This window comes from Electrophorus electricus, chromosome 22, assembly GCF_041902795.1.
Source record: "Electrophorus electricus isolate QZ-2024a chromosome 22, ASM4190279v1, whole genome shotgun sequence".
In the NCBI taxonomy this organism is placed as follows: domain Eukaryota; kingdom Metazoa; phylum Chordata; class Actinopteri; order Gymnotiformes; family Gymnotidae; genus Electrophorus; species Electrophorus electricus.
This window is the reverse complement of record NC_137518.1, coordinates 17,006,513-17,025,744: the sequence shown is the minus strand read 5'-3', so window position 1 is coordinate 17,025,744 and position 19,232 is coordinate 17,006,513. Positions and strand designations below refer to the sequence as shown.

The following is a 19,232-nucleotide window of genomic DNA, read 5'->3' as shown; positions in this document are numbered from 1 at the left end:
ATTCGGATCATAAAGCAGAAAGCACAACGGGATCGTCAGAGGGATTTCGTTTTTGTCTTGATTCCAGTATATTAACTGTAATTCAACAAATCATTTGCAACAGTATTGAGATTAGAAGAATAAGAAATACAAAAAAAAACACTTTGCTGCTTATAAAACACTTTGTCAGAGAATCTGAGGGTTATTGTGCTCTACTAATCTCTAGATATTCTTCCAAGCTTGGGGTGATTTGCTTCAGAAGGATATCATTCAGCAATAAGGAGGTTTTATCTTGTGGCTCTTGGGCACGTTACGCAGGAAAGATGGACGAGCACCCAACGGGAGTGTGAGCAGAGAGCGAGATGTGAAGAATATCAGCTTGGGCTGATTTACCAAGGGATGGGCTAATAACTATAAAGTCAATAGCAGAGAAAGATTTGAGTCTATTAGAAAAGTACAATCCTGCACGTATGTACTGATAGACTCCAGTAGCTCACCTGGTAGCACAGGAAACGTAAGGTGCTAGATATACCAGCCTTCCATTTGATTCCCAGGGAGCACATGCACTGTCAAACTGATAAATATATAAGCAGCTCTGGATAAAAGAAAAAAAAAACAAGATCCCTGAGAGTTCTACTTGATATTGGTTCATTATAGTTAAATGATATTTTGTCGAAATTGTTCATGGTCGAATTAAAACCAATAAATTAGATTATGATATACCTAAATTGTTATGTATCCAGAGCATAAACATAAGGAACATACACTGATGCTACTGCTATTCCAAACTGGTAAATAATAATATATATAAATAAATAAACCTTCTTTGTGATGAAGACATCAGTGTCTTTTGATGGGGGGATTCAGTCCAAGACATAACATTCAAATTGCCCATCAAAATACTTGACCCATTGAAAACACCCATCAAAAAACTTATATTGAATTAAAGGGGAAGTGTATAGGATGATTTGTTAATAGAAATTGAGAGCGAGGGAAGAGAGAGACTATGAGAGAGGAGTGAGAGAGATGGTGAACTGTAAGCTGTTCTTAGTTTCTCCTAGATGAATGTTTTCCTGAGGCTTTGTGACTCACACAGAGCTACTTCGTGAATGATGCACTTAAGGGTTTGTGTTTATCTTGTGAAGGTCACATCTCAGCAGGTAGGGGGTACCCGTGTGTTGATGCGTACATGTGTGTGCCTGTGTATGTGCGTGGTTGTGAGAGTGTAAGAGACAGAAAGTATGAGAAAGAGACAGAAAGAGAGAGAAAAATAGAGCGAGGGATTGAGAGAGAGGGGGGGGAGAGAGAGAGAGAGAGAGGGAGAGAGAGATTGAGAGAGAGAGAGGGAAACAGGCAGACAGCAGATGTAAACTATGGAACCAAGCTTGGCAGAAGGCTTGTGCAGAGACACTCTGAAGGGCACCTCAAAAAGTGCCATGGAAACGACCTGTGACCTCTATCTGTCTGTGGTCTATTAGCATTCGCCCCCTCCTGAGGCAATGCGCAGACTCATGGGACAGTAGAAAGCAATTTGGAACTTTTGCATACGGCTTCTATAGCGATTACTTGCTTGTAGAAGCCAGGCAGAGGTCTAGGATAACAGATACTTCTCTTAGGTTTCCTCACTACAGGGGGAAGAGACTCAGGATGTAGACTTTGCTGGCAGATAAGCATTCAGACAGAGAAGCACAGAACCATACAGACCAGAGAGACTAGCTGATGACGTGTACATGTGTGTGTATGTGTGCATGTGCATGAGCGTATGAGGGAAAGCGTCATGTTCTTTAACTGCTCCATCACCCAGGATGAGTCAGATAGTAAGAAACATGCCACACACACACACACGCACACACACACACACACACACAAACACACACACACACACACACACTTACAGTGCAACTCCATTCAGTTCCTCAACTATAAAGCATTGTTTTTACCTAATTTCCAATAAGAATAAAGTCTGAAACACACACACAGTCCTTCACAGGCTAATGAAGTCTCCCTGTTGTTGCTGGGAGAGCTACACAGCTCCCACTAACGCATGCCTCCTGTTCCAGGTCATGATGTGGCAGGTCAGGAAGTTTTTTTCTTTTGGCCTGCTGTCTGGGAGAACTGGGAGAAGAATAACCAGCTTAAGAGCTTTAGAGCGAGAGAGAGAGAGAGAGAGAGAGAGAGACGGAGAGAGGGAGAGAGGGAGGGGGGGGTGGCATTCTGAAAGACGTTTATGATATCCTGTTCAGGACTTTGGTGTTTGAATCAAACTCTCCGTAGTCTCACATCGAACAGTCCAGCCACGAGTGAGGTCAAGCCCAGCTTAATCAAGCAAAGAGAAACAGAGCTCATCCCCAACAGCCACCCACCTAATCACAGTATACCCCAATCAAGGCCATGGGGGCTAAAGAAGTCAATGGAGTTTTTATCCTCTCTCTCTCTCTCTCTCTCTCTCTCTCTCTCTCTCCCTCCTAGGGAGTGGTATCTGGATGGCAATTACCTGGTGTTGATCGTCTCTGCTTGCATTATTCTTCCTCTTGCCCTGATGAAGCAGCTTGGTGAGTCGTGGCCGTGCTCGTCAGCGCCCGCTGGCCAGTGCAACTCAGTTACCTCGTCTCCCTCTCTTTGCCCTGCCTCTGCCTGCCTGCTTTTCCTATACCTGTATTTGATACTTATGCATTTTAAGAAATCTGCAAATGCATAAAACTTTTCTTTTTCTTTTTGTGGCTGCCTCAGTTATATGAACCTTTTAACTATAGACTGGTTAAATAAGTAGGAATTTATGATCACTGTGATTCACTGCGAGTATTACAGTGTTTGTCAGCTTGTTGTTAGTGACCTCCATTTTGGTTTTTGCTCCATAAACTAGAAAGGTGCTACTTTTATTGCTAGATATAAATTACGTAGAGCAACCCTTGACAGCTTTGTGTGCTGTTTGGCCCTGAAAACACCCTAGTATAGAGATGAAAATGGCTGTGAGGAAACTTCAGAGGACACCCAAGGTCATTTTTCATCATTCCTCTCTCAGGCTGTTCCCTCGACTGTTGACAGCTCTGTTTCAAATTACTTTTAACACTTCGCCCTTTCCAAGTGTAATCCAGTGTGTTTAGTATTTCGCGTATTGAATATAACCCAAGGCATTAGCCACCTTTTTGATGTCTTGGCCCAGTCATCAGGAAATTTAATTCTTTAATAATAATTTAATGATGATACATCATTTTCTCTCATGATAAATGAAGTTCTATCGAAAAAAGACCATCGTAAAAGAGAGCAAAGACATATGACTTTCACCTGGAGTGGGAGAATGAGGAGGTTTAAGGACAAAGCTATTTGCATGGTGTCAACCGAGTGTACATTTTAGGTGAAAGCTTTGCTAAAAGGCTGAAAAATAATTTTTTACCACATCTCTAGAAAAGGTGGAAAAATATTCTGACCCCAAGCACCCAAAGCACACGCACGAAAAACATTCACAGATGGAGAACAGGCAGTGATGCCTTATCCAGGGACTTTAACGCCACAGATGAAATCAGCCATAAGTGAAATGTACGATTTACATAATTAAGGGCTGCAGAGACATAAACAGTGTTGGGTAGCACCTCCACCCAAGCAGGTGGGGTGGTTGGTTGGGATAGCTTCACCCCCTATGCAGGTGGGGAAGTGCCCATGGAAGGGTTTACAAAACTGCGATACTTGATGCTAACGAGAACATGTGTTTCTCTTGTGGGTGTGGGTGTCTCTGTGTGTGTGCGTGTGCATGTGTGTGTTTCAGGCTACCTGGGTTATACCAGCGGGTTCTCTCTGAGTTGCATGGTCTTCTTCCTTATTGCGGTACGTCCGTCCAACCTGCTTCCAACCCCTTAGCATTCCCACGAGTAAAGGTCATTCCCACGAGTAAATGGATTCTTCTACCATGAATTGTGTGCAGAAAACTCGAATTAGGTCTTGTTTGGTTCTCCTTCCAGGCAGCAGTTTATGATCATTTCCACTCAGCTTGAGCAATTAATATTTTCACCTTCTTCACCAATCTGTGGGAAATGCTAAGACTGTGTATAGGGAGGTGTTTGTGTGGGTGTGTTGTCATGGTTTTCACTCTGACTCACTGTCATGTTTGTTTCTGTTTCTTAGGCTCGTGTGTGTGTGTGTGTGTGTGTATTTATAGATCCAGAGTGGGGTTGTGTCAGTGTGCTTTGCTAACTATACTATCAGAATTTATTCTTCACGGTGTACCTCTCCTCTCCTTTATGAGTACTACCTCTAGTAAATGAACAAATACATTAATTGATGTTCCTGTTCCTTTCCCATACCAGGTGATTTATAAGAAGTTTCAGGTGATATGTCCATTTGTGGACTTCACCTTCAACCGAACCCTGGGTTTGAACATCACCCCGCTAGCAGACCACGGCGGCATGGCGTCGCTGCCCCAGGACGATACCTCCTGCACCCCCAACATGTTTAACATCAAAATCCAGGTGTGAAAGGACACCCCACCTCAATACCAGGGGTCACCCTCACTGTGACTTTTTGGCTGTCAAATATGTTAACATAATTAATTTGAGTAATTAATGTATTTTGCTGGGGTGTTTCTTTAGTGATTGCTTTTGGACAGATCTTGTCAGAATCTAGAATATTCCCACTTTTTTCCATGTTCAACAACTTTGACAGGTTGCAGAGTTAAAGCTGACTGCCAGCCAGTGAGCTGTTTCAGGGAGGCAGTGTAGCAAGGATGTGAGACAGGGCAGTGTTTTCTTTCTTTTCTTACTTTGTTGTTGTTTGTTTGTACTTTCTTTCTTTCTCTCTCACACTCTGTCTCACGCTCTCTCCTCTCAGAGTTCACCAAGTCCATTTGTAGTTTACCTAGAGGTCTCCAAGATGCATTATCCAAACATTGGAGTCATATTTACCCCGATTCTGTGACCTGTATTCAGCACACACCCATTAGCACACTTGGCTTTCACATCACACACACACACATTGTGTGTGTGACTACCATTCTTCATTTTGTGTGTGTGTGTGTGTGTGTGTGTGTGTGTGTTGTTGATCATTTCCATATGTGAGTATTAGTATTAGGCGGTGTAGGGGCCTGTAGTCTGGCCTTCTAGGCTGGTAAGCTCAGGATGTATGTTTCTTGAGCCCATGGGACTGACATCTCTAACTAGTCTGGCCTTGGAGTGCGTCCAGATTTACATCAACAATTAGTCTCCTGAACAATTCTCCTTCTGTTAGGCAGTCTAGTCTTTAATGGACTATGAAGTGGTGGATTGGTAGTTAAGAAGGCTGTGATCAGAGCCTTGGTATCCATGGTGACATGTTGCCTTGTGTGTACTTGTTTGTGTGTGTGTGCGTGTGTGTGTGTGTGTGTGTGTGTGTGTATGTGTGTGTGTTTGTGTGTATGTGGGCATGTGCATGTGTTTCCAGACAGCCTACACTATTCCCATCCTGGCATTTGCGTTCGTGTGCCACCCGGAGGTGCTACCAATATACACAGAGCTTCGCAAGTAGGTGCCTCTTCTTCTCAACTGTCCCCACAGGACAGTCAGTGGGTTGCATTGGCATGAGGTGAATGTGGCTGTGCTGCTCGACTCGTCTGGGGACAGCCTTGAATAATTTACAGCACCCTCATAAGCACAGTGCACAACACAAAACACAGCTGGCATGTCACCCCCCTAAAAGCACTAACGCACAGAACAGATTACACACCCAAACCTGCAAGACACAGATGCAAACAGTGAGTTTCTAACGACGCATTTGCCAGTATGAGTCCTGTATAATAAAGACGTTTCATGTTATCTGCTCTTTTCTTTCTCATGGACTGCAGATGTATTCAACTCAATTTATGCATGCCTGTTGTAGACAACAGAGCCCACTTAGCGAGATTCAGAAGATGAGGAGTGGTTGGAGTTTAGGTGTAGCCATGCAAAGCCATGATGTGACAGTAAAGAGAAAATGCATAATACGGAGATGACACAGAGCTAGGGCTACCTGGAACCGTGCTTCATCCAGCAGGTGTAAAACATAAAGTTATTCTGAGAGTGTGAGAGAGAGGTGTGTGTGTGTGTGTGTGTGTGTGTGTGTGTGTGTGTGTGTGTGTGTGTGATCACATCCCAATATATTTTCTGATTTCAGCCCCACCAAGAAAAAGATGCAGCATGTTTCAAACATCTCCATTGCTGTAATGTACATCATGTACTTCTTGGCTGCCCTGTTCGGATATCTGACCTTCTACGGTGAGACACGCAGGCACTGGCTGGGTTGTATTTGGTCTTTTATTTCTTCATTTCTTCTTTCAAAAGAGGAGAGACCATACAAGTGACTATACAAATGTACACAGTGCATGGGGTACTGACTTCCAGACATCCTGATGCACTTTGTCTTTGTTGCAGCCCCTCATTTTCTCAAATGTCTCAAATTCTCCCTGCCACTCTCTCTCTCTCTCTCTCTCTCTCTCTCTCTCGCTCGCTCTCTCTCTCTCTCTCTCTCTCTCTCTCTCTCTCTCTCTCGCTCGCTCTCTCTCGCTCTCTCGCTCTCTCTCTCTTCCTCTCCTTTGCTTTAGCTACACCACTGAACTCAATACATTCTGTAATCTTAGTTTTAAATGAATCTTTTAAGATAAATAATAGTTTTAGTAATAATGTAAAGATATTTAACTTATATGGAACCTGAGTTTCTGAGCAAAAATTTAGATCAACACTCCCTCTGGTGGTTAGAGGAGAAGGTGCAGTTCAGTGGTGCACATCTGTGAGTGAGTTTCCTGCACTTCTTCTAACCTTTGTTTCTGCTACCATGTAACTGTGTGTGTGTGTGTGTGTGTGTGTGTGTGTGTGTGTGTGTGTGTGTGTGTGTGTGTGTGTGTGTGTGTGTGTAGATAATGTTGAAGCTGAGCTGTTGCACACCTACAACAAGATTGACCCATATGACACTCTGATGCTGTGCGTACGTGTGGCTGTACTGACCGCGGTCACACTCACAGTACCTATCGTGCTGTTCCCTGTGAGTCAACACACTCACTTATGCACCGTGACTCAACATTATGTGCAGACATCCAAGTGTTACATACTGTACCAATAAGAACAACAACATCTGAACCTGTTGCTTAAAGCATGTAGTTCCACTCATGAGACTGTTTAAATAATTCACACTGAGCACTTTTTATCACTATGCTAGAAGACTAGTAAATACTGGCCTATTTTAGAGATGTGTGAAGAAAGCGAACCAATTCCCCAATGCTTATGAAACAGCAATTTAAAGAAAGACTGGATGGAGTTGTGTTTAAATGAAGATAGCAGGCTGAGTCCTGGTGGTTGTTATTTAAATGATGACAGACAGTTCTGGTCTCTGGTTGAAATGAAGACAGCAGGTTAGGTTCCAGTCTCTCTGGTTTAAATGAAGACACCAGGTTAGGCTACAGTCTCTCTGATTTAAATGAAGACAGCAGGTTAGGTTCCAGTCTCTCTGGTTTAAATGAAGACACCAGGTTAGGCTACAGTCTCTCTGATTTAAATGAAGACAGCAGGTTAGGCTGCAGTCTCTCTGATTTAAATGAAGACACCAGGTTAGGCTGCAGTCTCTCTGATTTAAATGAAGACACCAGGTTAGGCTACAGTCTCTCTGATTTAAATGAAGACACCAGGTTAGGCTACAGTCTCTCTGATTTAAATGAAGACAGCAGGTTAGGTTCCAGTCTCTCTGACTTAAATGAAGACAGCAGGTTAGGTTCCAGTCTCTCTGACTTAAATGAAGACACCAGGCTAGGTTCCAGTCTCTCTGATTTAAATGAAGACACCAGGCTAGGTTCCAGTCTCTCTGATTTAAATGAAGACACCAGGCTAGGTTCCAGTCTCTCGGGTTTAAATGAAGACACCAGGCTAGGTTCCAGTCTCTCTGATTTAAATGAAGACACCAGGCTAGGTTCCAGTCTCTCTGATTTAAATGAAGACACCAGGCTAGGTTCCAGTCTCTCGGGTTTAAATGAAGACACCAGGCTAGGTTCCAGTCTCTCTGATTTAAATGAAGACACCAGGCTAGGTTCCAGTCTCTCTGATTTAAATGAAGACACCAGGCTAGGTTCCAGTCTCTCGGGTTTAAATGAAGACAGCAGGCTGAGAACTGGTCTCTGGTTTGTGATGCCGTGTTGTTTCTGTGCCGTGTGCAGGTGCGGAGAGCAATCCAGCAGCTCTTCTTCCCCAATAAGACGTTCTGGTGGCCGAGACATATCGCTATCGCCATCCTCCTCCTCACCGCCATCAACTTGCTTGTTATCTTCGCCCCCAACATCCTTGGCATCTTCGGGGTCATTGGTAAGTTAGGCTATTACTGAAACTTCAGTTTAGTGACATATGCACTACCGTGTGGAATCACCTGTATTATTTTATTCAAGGCTCATTACCAACAGATGCAGTGTTGATCTAAATAATGTAAACCAAAAAGGTACTTTAGATATTTCATTTAGTATTTTAAGTGTTTTAGCCAAAGATCAATGTTATTAAATGTTAAATAATTCACTGAAATTCTATATAGTCTTTAAAATATCTGGCATTAGATTTGGTCCTCACTTTCCAAATGTATAGAGTTAGCATTCTGAATATTAATTTTACATAATCACTCTCAATGTTTACAGCTCTCTCGGGCATTTTAGAGTTACCTACACAACGCTTCATTGCTCCAGATTGTAAACTACCATTTAAAGTCTCACAATATTGTAATATTACTATTATAACATTATATACAATAATATAATATAAAATTATAATAATATTATAATATACTGTTATATATGGTATAGCTATAACACTCGTATAGCACTCTAGTGCAGGGTTTACTGAAAATTGGCCATAGTCTCCAATTCATATGGCAGCAAACATAGCATTGCCTTTTGAACTGTGACTCCTTTCTACCAAAATGCGCAATGAAACACAGCAGTTTTGAAAGTGGTGTGTGCCCTATGCTGGACTGTTAGCTCACGTAACGCCACCTTTTGTCCCAGTAGTTGGAGAGTATGTTATGCAAATCTGCTCCTCTTACAGCACAAAGCCTTTCTCTGTTTCTCTGATCACTTGACCATTACAGACATTGCTAGCCAAAAATGCTAACAGGCTAACTATCTGACCCGGCCCACAAACAATACAAGCGGACATTGCTCGACGGCTAGCAGTTACTACGGTTATGCAAGCTGCTAATTCCCATGCATTTGTGTTTTTGGCACAACTCCCCCTTTAATCTGTCACCCTGTAATCCCGCGCCTGCTGTGCGGGAGGCTAAAACCACTCCATCTGATCATAATACAGCTGGACCACTGATCTCTAATAAAGTACTTTCTTTACTATAGATCAGTGAAGTAAAGCGCTTTTAAAAATAATTTGAATGTTTAATTTTCTTTAATTACAGTGGGTGGGTGAGGAGGGTTGTGTTCTGCTCTTCTCGTTTGTGTTCTGTGTGGGTTGAACCAAATCACCACATTTGCCAATCCAACAGCCTAAACCACCCGCCTTTACAGTACTAGCACATGCTGCATATGTGGGTCAAAGGTCATGCACTGGGAAAAGCTGATCCCAGATCAGCAGTTTTATTTAATTATAAACCATACCCCCACCCCCACCCCCCACTGATGCATTCTGCTGATGTTAAGAAGATTATAGAAAGATCCAGCAGGTAGATCCTGACACAGCACATTATTCTTGGTGAGGAATTCAGTTTCATTCACTTTCCTTTGTATAACGGTTTTTACAACAGATCTTTTTACAAATCTACAGAATTCACTGCTTTCAGAAATCAGAATCATAAGAAGAATGGCCTTTTTAAACCTTAGCGTGTGTGATAAAGGCGTGTGTGTATGCATAGGTGTGTGTGTGTGTGTGTGTGTGTGTGTGTGTGTGTGTGTGTGTGTGTGTGTCTGAAAGCAAGCATATATGTGTGCTATATAATTGCTTCTTGTGTGTGTATTCCCTGCAGGTGCTACATCAGCTCCGTGTCTCATCTTCATCTTCCCAGCCGTGTTCTACATCCGCATTGTTCCCAAAGAGGAGGAGCCTATGCTCTCAGTGCCCAAAATCCTGGTGAGGGCCACACCCACCTTCCTTACACTCAAAGCCACCCCAGTGAGGGCCAACACATACACACCTTCCTTATAGTCAGACTACTAAGGGCCAATACACACACACACACCTTCCTTGTAGTCACACCAGTGATGACCAATACATGCACCTTCCTTATAGTCACACCAGTGAAGGTCAACACACACATACACCTTCCTTATAGTCACAATGGTGAGGACCAAAACATACCTTCCTTATACTCAGTCTTATTGGTGATGGCTAATATAATGTTTTCTCTCTCTCTCTCTCTCTCTCTCATTCTCTCTCTCTCTCTCTCTCTCTCTCTCGCATTCTCTCTCTCTCTCTCTCCCCCTCTCTCTCTCTCTCTCTCTCTCTCATTCTCTCTCTCTCTCTCCCCCTCTCTCTCTCTCTCTCTCTCTCTCTCTCTCTCATTCTCTCTCTCTCTCTCTCTCTCTCTCTCTCTCATCTCTCTCTCTCTCTCTCTCTCTCTCTCTCTCTCTCTCTCTCTCTCTCTCTCCCCCTCTCTCTCTCTCTCTCTCTCTCTCCCCCTCTCTCTCTCTCTCTCTCTCTCTCTCTCTCTCTCCCTCCCCCAGGCCGCCTGTTTCGCTGGTTTGGGTGTCCTGTTTATGATAATGAGCCTGAGCTTCATCATAATTGATTGGACGTCGGGAAGCAGCAAAGGGAACAGCGGGCATTAGATGCTCGCTCGTATTTTTGCCTTTTTTTCTTTTTTTAAAGAGTCGTTGTTGATGTTGTGTGTGTGTGTTCTTATGTCCTGTATAGTGCTGGGTCAGGAGCTCTAGAGTATGCACAGTCTATCAGTGGAATGTCAGCACCAAGGGGAATTACAGCAAGTGACACTAGATTCCTGCTTTTAGCTCAGTGGTCAGCTGATCACAAGCTGTCATCTGGTTGGGGGCAGTCATCACAGGTGGACCTCTGCTCCAGGTCATCCTAAAACTGGTCTGCAACCCTTCCCTTGCAAAAGCCAGCCAATCCCAGCAAAGTACTACAGATGGAAACCTATAACCCAGCTTGCAGGGTCACCTATTACTGCCCGGATGTAAAGTGATGGGCACCACCACTATGGGGTACCATCACCTGTGATGAGCAGGCTGTGCAGACTCAACAACCTGACCCTCAGAGCAGCTGGAAAGAAACTGCAAACATCCTCCCCCTCCCCATCTCGTTTCCCACAGCTGCCCTCTGCCCTTTGCCTTTTGACCCCGTGCATAGAAAGAGCTGGCCGCATCTAAGCAGGGTATTTCTCAGGATTGGCATGGATTACCCTGGTGGTACGTTAGCTAACTATGTTAATGATTCACTCTCTGTCCTGTCCTTTACATGGCAATAATCTCTGCAATAACCGAGAAATGCCTGGTAATTTCAAGATATTGGACTGGGAGGACGTTTCCATGACAATGTAAGGTCATGGTGAACTTGAGTGACCCCTGCCATCCTTTGGTCCCTGCACTCTCGGTCAGTTGCTGTTGTAGCAAATAGTATATATAGCACAGTGCTCATGTGACACATATGCAAACTGTACATATGATGACATAAAAAGGTGTGTCAGTCATTTTTATATGTATGGATTTATATATTGTTCATCATTTCCAGATCATATGTGCATCATGTCATGTGATGTCTTTGATATTAACCCAGAAGCATATATGGTTTGAGCAGAATCTCAAATGATTTTAGGATATTAATGGACCAGTTTAAATCGTCTCTAAAGAGGATGCACATAAAAAATATATATATAGTTATCTTATGATTATGTGTTAATCTACTGTGGAGTGAAAATGAGAAACGCATCTTGAGAAGGGTCTATACTGCTGTAGTCATGTGCACAGTCTGATCCATGTTGTTTCTGGAAATCTGCTGAAAGCAGACAGACATAACCAAAACAAATCCCTAATGTGCAGGGTCCTATCCTTCAAAAGATGAACTACAGCAAACATGTAAATATTGCAGCTGCAGGATGAGAACAGGTATATGGAGTCAGATGTAGAAGGGCTAAATCAGGTAGGTGGATGCTAGATGCATCTGGAGATGGCTAAGTGGAGAGACATGACTGCCATGGTGGATTTTTGCTTGCTCTTTCAATATAGATTATTTATGTCATTATCGCACGGCTGTGCTTCAGAAGTCAGAGAGAGGCTGGCGGAGTTGTGTCCCACTGCCCCTGAGAACCAATACACACTCATGTCTAATTCAGCTCCAGTTCCCACTAGAGCTACCAGAAAATGGACAAAAATGCAATTCTGAACATTAGTCTTTAATTAATGCATTCCAGATTAGTAAAGACATTCACCACTCTAAAGATGTGTGACAGTAGAGTTTATAGCTGGTATGAGATTTAACAAAGCACAGAATTCCAACTTCATAAGGCTGGAATTTATCCGAGACTTCGAGTTGGAGGAAGACCTCAATCTGACCTAATTGATAAATGAATGCACAATTCAATTCTTCATTAAGAATTCAGTTCTTGGCTAGTTCCTGACTGTGCATGAGCATTTGATAATGGCCAGTAGATAATGACCTAGCACTTTCTGCTGTAAAGCACAATATAGAGCCATTAGAAATACTTGCTATAGAGACCAACTCTAATCTATGATAAACTCATGACTTAATATATTTTATAGACAGACTTATATGGCCTTCATACTACTAATTCTAAAATATTCACAAATCTTTTGGAAGATAATGCATTTATGTGTGTCTCACACATTGTACTGATCACTACCACTACTGGTCACTGGCCAGCTACCCTTTTCCTATACTATATTAACACAGACCACCTGTGCAACCTAATGCAAAGTTTGTGTGTGTTTATGGTGTCTGCCCCCTCCATATTGTTTAAAATATAGTAAAACAATCTGTGAATGTGGTGTGTAACGTACAGTATCTTTAAAAAGCAAAACAAAAACCGTGTGAGAAGTGAGATGTCTATTTAACTTGTGGTACTTTTACACTAGTTCTGTGAAGTGTTCCTTGGAAAGGTGGGTCAATGTGGGTGGGTATGTGGGTGCGCAGGTCGCCCGGTGTGTCTGTGATCTGTTGCTCTTCTGTGTTTTAAATGTCCGCTTAAGATCGCGCTGCTGTGAGATACTCAGAGCCCCTGGTAACGGTTTAAAAGGCCAGTCCATGCTGGACGCAGAAAGATTACGGATTGAGACTTGAAAGTATTTGAAGTTCTCCATATGTTCATTTTGCATTTTCGTGTGTGGTGTGCTTTTAGCAGCGCAAACATTTCCACCTGTTAAGGGCCATGGAGTTGTCAGTTCAGTAGTGCACAGTTCACATGGCTGAGTATGTGAGTGTGCGTGGAGGTTATGTGCTAGTTACAAGGGAATTGCTAGTATTTTTCGTGATATAAAAATAATACTAGTGTGAGTGTTGATTGTATGGAGTAACCACAGAACATCCATAATCATATATTTTTCCACTTGATATACTGAAAACATTTTATGATTATATTTTTCTTAACCATAAACAAACGTTAATTGTGGGTCATCTATTTTTTAATCATATGGTTATTTTTTCCTCTTAAAGCACATACTATGTACATTAGAAGCTTTTACTATATGTTAAATTATACATCAAAAGGAAATTGCCTATTCCTTGTGGCAAAGTATAGATTTATTTTTGTCACATGACCCAAACCTGTGGCTAAAGGTATATTTCCTATATCTGGTTAACCAAAATCAATTATTTTAACATATATAAAATTGTTACTTGTATAGGTTTTCTTATGCGACCTCTGGAGTGAATTATAGTACTCAGACGTGTCCATTAATGGATGGGATTATTGACGTAACAACGATTTCCTGAAGGACATAAAATAGATGGATTTTATTTCTGGAAATAGCTTAGGTTGTTTTAATATTATATTTTATTTTGCTTTTTCCAGTTGAACAAACAGGTTTGAAACTCGTGTAAAGTTTTGACATATGAAGGCTAGTGGGATTAAAAAGTGTTGAGCAGTTGGGGGAAAAAAATCGCTGTAAACAGTGACAACGTCTACACGATACCATAAACGAACACCAGAGGGAGACATATTAAAGCAGTCTTTTTCAGTAGCGTTTGTGTGATGTAAATGTCTACTCGATATCTACTTTTCCCTCGTGACTTAATGAGAACCTCATTAAACGTTTTTATGGTTTCATGACTTACATGGCAGCATTTATAAATGATGTAAATAAATGTAAACCATTTATATCCAACATACACATCTAGTTTGTACATTGTAAATAGGCAGATGTTTAGTCTAATAATTAAAACTATGTAATAATTTTTAAAAGTGCTTTAAAAAGCCAGTTGAAATGTCTTATTTTTCTGTATTCTCCATATATTGAGTAAATGGCTGGCAATTATTGTACTGTAAACAATGTTGCAATTAAAAAAAAGACCTCATTGTTTCTTAGCTGTAATTGTTTGCATAAGTCTTATATGGGGAGCAGCATGACCTCCCACTTTACCCTGTGGCTCTTTCTGTCAGATACTCCAACACAGCAGTGCCAGTAAGCTGAGAGGTCCTATGGCGCATTTCCCTGGTCCAGCACCCCTGGATCTGCTCATGAGAGACCTGGTAACCAGCTGCTGATTTGGATCTCATGCCTTATTAATGTGGGGAATTAGGCAATCTCTGCAGGGCCAGAACTGTGTAGCTTAATACTGCTGCAAGCGAATGGGATGCAAGCACACACACACACACACACACACACACACACACAGATCAAATGTTTGGTTTAATTCACACACTATACATTTGGAGACAGGGGAAAAAAGATTTGAGCTTCTGATTCCTTCAGTAATAAACCCCATACTACTGCGGAAAAAGCCCCTCTAATGATCAAAACACTACATTTGTTCAGCACAGCTTATGGTGAATTGATACTACATGATAAGACATATAGTCCTGTTTTTCCACTCACCGACAGAGAAAAGACCCAGATCAGAAGCAAATCAGTGCTCAGTCAGAGCTTGAAAAACCGCTCTCGATCGCTTTGTGGGAATTCGTTAAAACGTCACCTGAGAGACTCCCCAATGCCAGGCGAGTCCAAATCCTGTAGTGTGAAAAATATTGGGGCCCAGTTCTGAACAAAGCCTGTGGCAAAGTATCCATGCCATCCTGGGCTATGAGATTCCACTACACACTGTCGATGCTGGCGCAGACAAGGATTTGAAACAACAAACACCGTTCTGGTGTGAAAATCCACCTCTCCCACAAACAATCAGGGCCTCAACTTGACCTCAGAGCATGTGAGAAAGAGGCTCAATAAGTCCTCACAAGGCCAAGGGACCAGATAAAGTACCTGGATGAGTGCTCAGGGAGCGCACGGATCAGCTGTCTGATGTCCTTAAGGGACATCTTCAACATCTCCCTGAGCAAAGCAGTTGTCATGCAATGCTTCAATGCTACCACTATCATACCAGTGCCTAAGAAGTCTGCAGTTCCACAGAGTCCCAACCATCCCACATAGGATGCATCTTGCATGCTCTTCACCTAACACTAACACACCTTGACAAAAAGAACTCATATGTCAGAATGATGATCATAGACCAGTTCAGCAATCAGTACAATCACCCCTCAACAGCTGACTGATAAGATGGACCAATTAGATTTTAGCACCACATAGCTGTTTCCTGGACCTAGTGCTGGGCGATAAAATGATCTCGAAACAGGGTCGCGATAATTTTATGCTGATACGGATGATGAACTTTTAACATTTTTACTTGATATGGATCTAACATCACACAGCAGAGATAAATGCAACCACATGCACTCAATCAGGGGTTTTTGGCTTGTAATTCAAAGTGCATGCTGATTTGCTGGCACAAAGCTTTCTTTGAGCTACTGATGCTGAAGAAAGCTCCAGAAACAAGAGGAAAATGCATCTAAGTGGCAAGGGCCCAAAAGTGAAAGTGAACTCGTGATATCCCCCAAAGCTTAGGAATTTGTTGGCAAAAAATGAACACAAGCTCATTCATAAGTGGTTAGGATACTTGAATAGCAGTGAGGCACAGATTAAGACTTTCTGCAAAATATGTAGTCATTTGGTGCAAACCAAGATAGGAAAACAGCAAAACAGTAAAAGCCATGAATGCCAGATCAGTTCAAACTGCATCGGTAAGTTCACTGACAACACAGTGGTTGACATATTCAGTGACAGCAATGAAATACTGTTTCATCCCCCCCCGGCTTCACAGGAGAGTGATGAATACAAGGCTCCATGGAGATCACGTTGTGGAAGACCTCACGTGACCATCATTTCCTCTAGTGCCTCAAGAGGGCAACACCATCCATCCACCCTCACCACATTCTACAGGAACACCACAGAGAGCGTCCTGACCAGCTGTACCAGTGATCGCAGGACCCTACAGAGGATAGTGTGGACAGTGTGGACATCATCCCTGGGAAGGGGCATCCAGCATTGAGGACACACCCTCCTACCCTGCCCACACACCCTCCTACCCCGCCCACACCCCCTCCTATCCCGCCCACGCACCCTCCTACCCCGCCCACACCCCCTCCTACCCCAGCCACGCACCCTCCTACCCCGCCCACGCACCCTCCTACCCCGCCCACACCCCCTCCTACCCCGCCCACACCCCCCCCTATCCCGCCCACGCCCCCTCCTACCCCGCCCACGCACCCTCCTACCCCAGCCACACACCCTCCTACCCCGCTCACGCACCCTCCTACCCCAGCCACGCACCCTCCTACCCCGCCCACGCACCCTCCTACCCCAGCCACGCACCCTCCTACCCCGCCCACGCACCCTCCTACCCCAGCCACGCTCCTTCCTACCCCGCCCACGCACCCTCCTACCTCAGCCACGCACCCTCCTACCCCGCCCACGCACCCTCCTACCCCAGCCACGCACCCTCCTACCCCGCCCACGCACCCTCCTACCACGCCCACAATCTATTTGCTCTTTTGCCAACTGGCAGTAGGTTCAGCAGCTGCAAGGACCATCAGCCTGGCCAACAGCTTTGACCCCCTGGCTATCAGACGTTGATGTGACTGACGCAGTACGGCTTGCCACTTTTAAATGTAACCCTTTCATCTCAAATCTCATGCTTCTCAGGTCCACAACCATTAATGAAGCGTCACTTTATATTCACAATTAATTTCAGTCCGCAGTCATGGATCCTGTTACATTTGCTCACCTCCTCCACCCGTGTACTTCCTCTCCTTTCCTGTGACCAATGAAAGAATGCTCGTCTATGGTAGTAGGATGAAAACAACGGGCTGATTGGTTCATTTTAATTTCACATCCTGACATAAAACACAAACAGAAGGACAGGCTGTGTGAGGAGTCATGCACGCACTAAACTGTCTTCAGATTGCTGGTAGAGAAGAGGTTCTTAGCTGTTCGGCAAACAACCTTCCAAATTTCTTTCATTCATAGTAATTTATTCTATGTGTCTATAGAGGTTGTGATCTGAATGTGAAAGTCAAGCATTCAGTTCTCTGCTTTGGGTACATGTATTAAATGTATTTTGGGTTCGTGCACCAGGACTATAAAACACCAACAGGAAAACATAAAAACTTTTTGCTTTGTCTGGTTTTAATTATGGAGAGGTCCAGCATGGTTACAACACACATCACTTCTTACTCAATTGCACAAACGAACCTTGGCCAGAAGCTGACAAACAAAAGCAACCACACATTACGCCTGCTTAGGTCATAAATGGTTTATTTACAATTTTACAACAACAACAACAACAAACAGTTCATGTTACAGTTATAATGAGCGTAAGGGACCATAACAGAGGGGTATGCCATTGTAACAAAAAGGACCAGAGTATACTTTGCACGAATGTTTATTCCAGCAACGAATGTGAAGTTATTCTAGTTATTTTATTTATTTAGCCTAATTACGCTGGGTACACGTCATTGGATATAGAGTAATAGCGTCTTGTTTTAAAGCATCTTTTATTGCCTTTGTAGTCATATAAATAGGTGAGAATAAAGAAGCTTACTTCAGACAAACCTTTTATTCTGATTCGCTATAATTGCTATATTCTTTTTAAATTTAATTCGATATATCTGTAACAGGCGTTATAACTAACCTCCATAGAGACAGGTTTGCTTTTAAGATGCTTGTTGCTGTGTTAACTTGGAACAGAGGAGGAAATGCCGCCCGCACTTCGGCTCCTGGGGGTAATTACGCATCTCCACACACGGCGGCAGTACGGAAAAGCGCATTTTCCATGCGGGCTTCTACACACGATTCCTATGGGAAAATTAACCAGAGACGTCCACTGTCATATAGATTTCCTTTGATTCTTGCGGTTTTTGTTTTAGCTACCGAACAAATATGCCAATAAGCCTAGACTGCACAACAAGAGTGGATCTCTTCAGGATAAGAAAGTAAACATACCACGGTAGGCCTTTAAAATAAGTCATTAGCAACGACTAAACAATATATCTTTACATTATGAATTAATTTAGCCCTGTGGTTAAAACATTTCGATGAATCTACTTCTTAAGGCGCTAGAGGCGTGTGTACCGTGGACTACATTTCCCATAAGGCCACGCGGTGGGCGTTTTGGAGAAGACTGGCGGTGCGCGGAGCCAAGCGCTTACAACATTGTCTCCGTCTCGCTGGAGAACTTCTGAGCTACTCGGGTGTGGCAGGTCAGAAGAGCCTCAAGCACAGCGGTATGCATTGGTTTTGGTAACGGCGCAGACTGAGATTATCGGAGAGAGGACACTTCAGGACCGACACGGCGGTGGGGGGCTTATATTCTCACCTTTTATTCCCTTTATCGTTTATTCTCATATTAGCGAACTTCTCCTTCATTTGATCCGCCTCCGCGCCGGTGGGCTGGGCGAAGAGCTCCTCTAAACTTTTTTTTCTTTCCCTGGATTAATAATCAGCCCCAGGAAGACTGCTCTGAAGTTTTCCTATTCGCTACGTAGTCCGTTTACTTCGTTTAGTTTGGGATCCTTAAAACCTGCTGTTTGATATTGATCGTGTGTCCCTTTAATCCATGCCGAGTGCCGTTTAATCTGACCAGATTTTGTCGTCTGTCTCCCGTGTGTTCGCTGGTGTAATGCTGATCATATCTTTCTCTCCAGGTCGCAGTGGCTTTTGAAAAACTGCTCAGAGGGGAAGTGCCTTTATTCAAGCGAAGGGTGTCGGTCTTGGAAGGCTGTAACACATCCCCCAAAACACCAAGAAAGGGAGTAAATCC

The 19,232-nt window shown here is 43.2% G+C and overlaps 1 protein-coding gene and 1 long non-coding RNA gene across 3 annotated transcripts in view; one reads left to right on the top strand and one right to left on the bottom strand.

Moving 5' to 3' along the window:
* LOC113579175 (sodium-coupled neutral amino acid transporter 3-like) overlaps positions 1-14,448 on the top strand; it is a 40,294-nt gene extending 25,846 nt beyond the window's left edge. For both annotated transcript variants that reach the window (XM_027012928.3, XM_027012929.3), the window contains 9 exons: positions 2,449-2,531; positions 3,743-3,801; positions 4,281-4,442; positions 5,389-5,468; positions 6,097-6,197; positions 6,836-6,960; positions 8,123-8,267; positions 9,919-10,022; positions 10,616-14,448. In XM_027012928.3, the coding sequence (XP_026868729.2) occupies positions 2,449-2,531; positions 3,743-3,801; positions 4,281-4,442; positions 5,389-5,468; positions 6,097-6,197; positions 6,836-6,960; positions 8,123-8,267; positions 9,919-10,022; positions 10,616-10,720 (964 nt within the window). In that variant the 3' untranslated portion in view covers positions 10,721-14,448. The remainder of the gene's footprint in view (positions 1-2,448; positions 2,532-3,742; positions 3,802-4,280; positions 4,443-5,388; positions 5,469-6,096; positions 6,198-6,835; positions 6,961-8,122; positions 8,268-9,918; positions 10,023-10,615) is intronic.
* A 3,263-nt stretch (positions 14,449-17,711) lies between these two features.
* Positions 17,712-19,119, bottom strand: LOC118240359 (uncharacterized). The gene is made up of 2 exons (XR_004775360.2): positions 18,789-19,119; positions 17,712-18,268 (listed from the first exon to the last, which is right to left on the bottom strand). It is a non-coding gene; the product is annotated as an uncharacterized LOC118240359 (long non-coding RNA).
* Between the last annotated feature and the right edge of the window lie 113 nt (positions 19,120-19,232).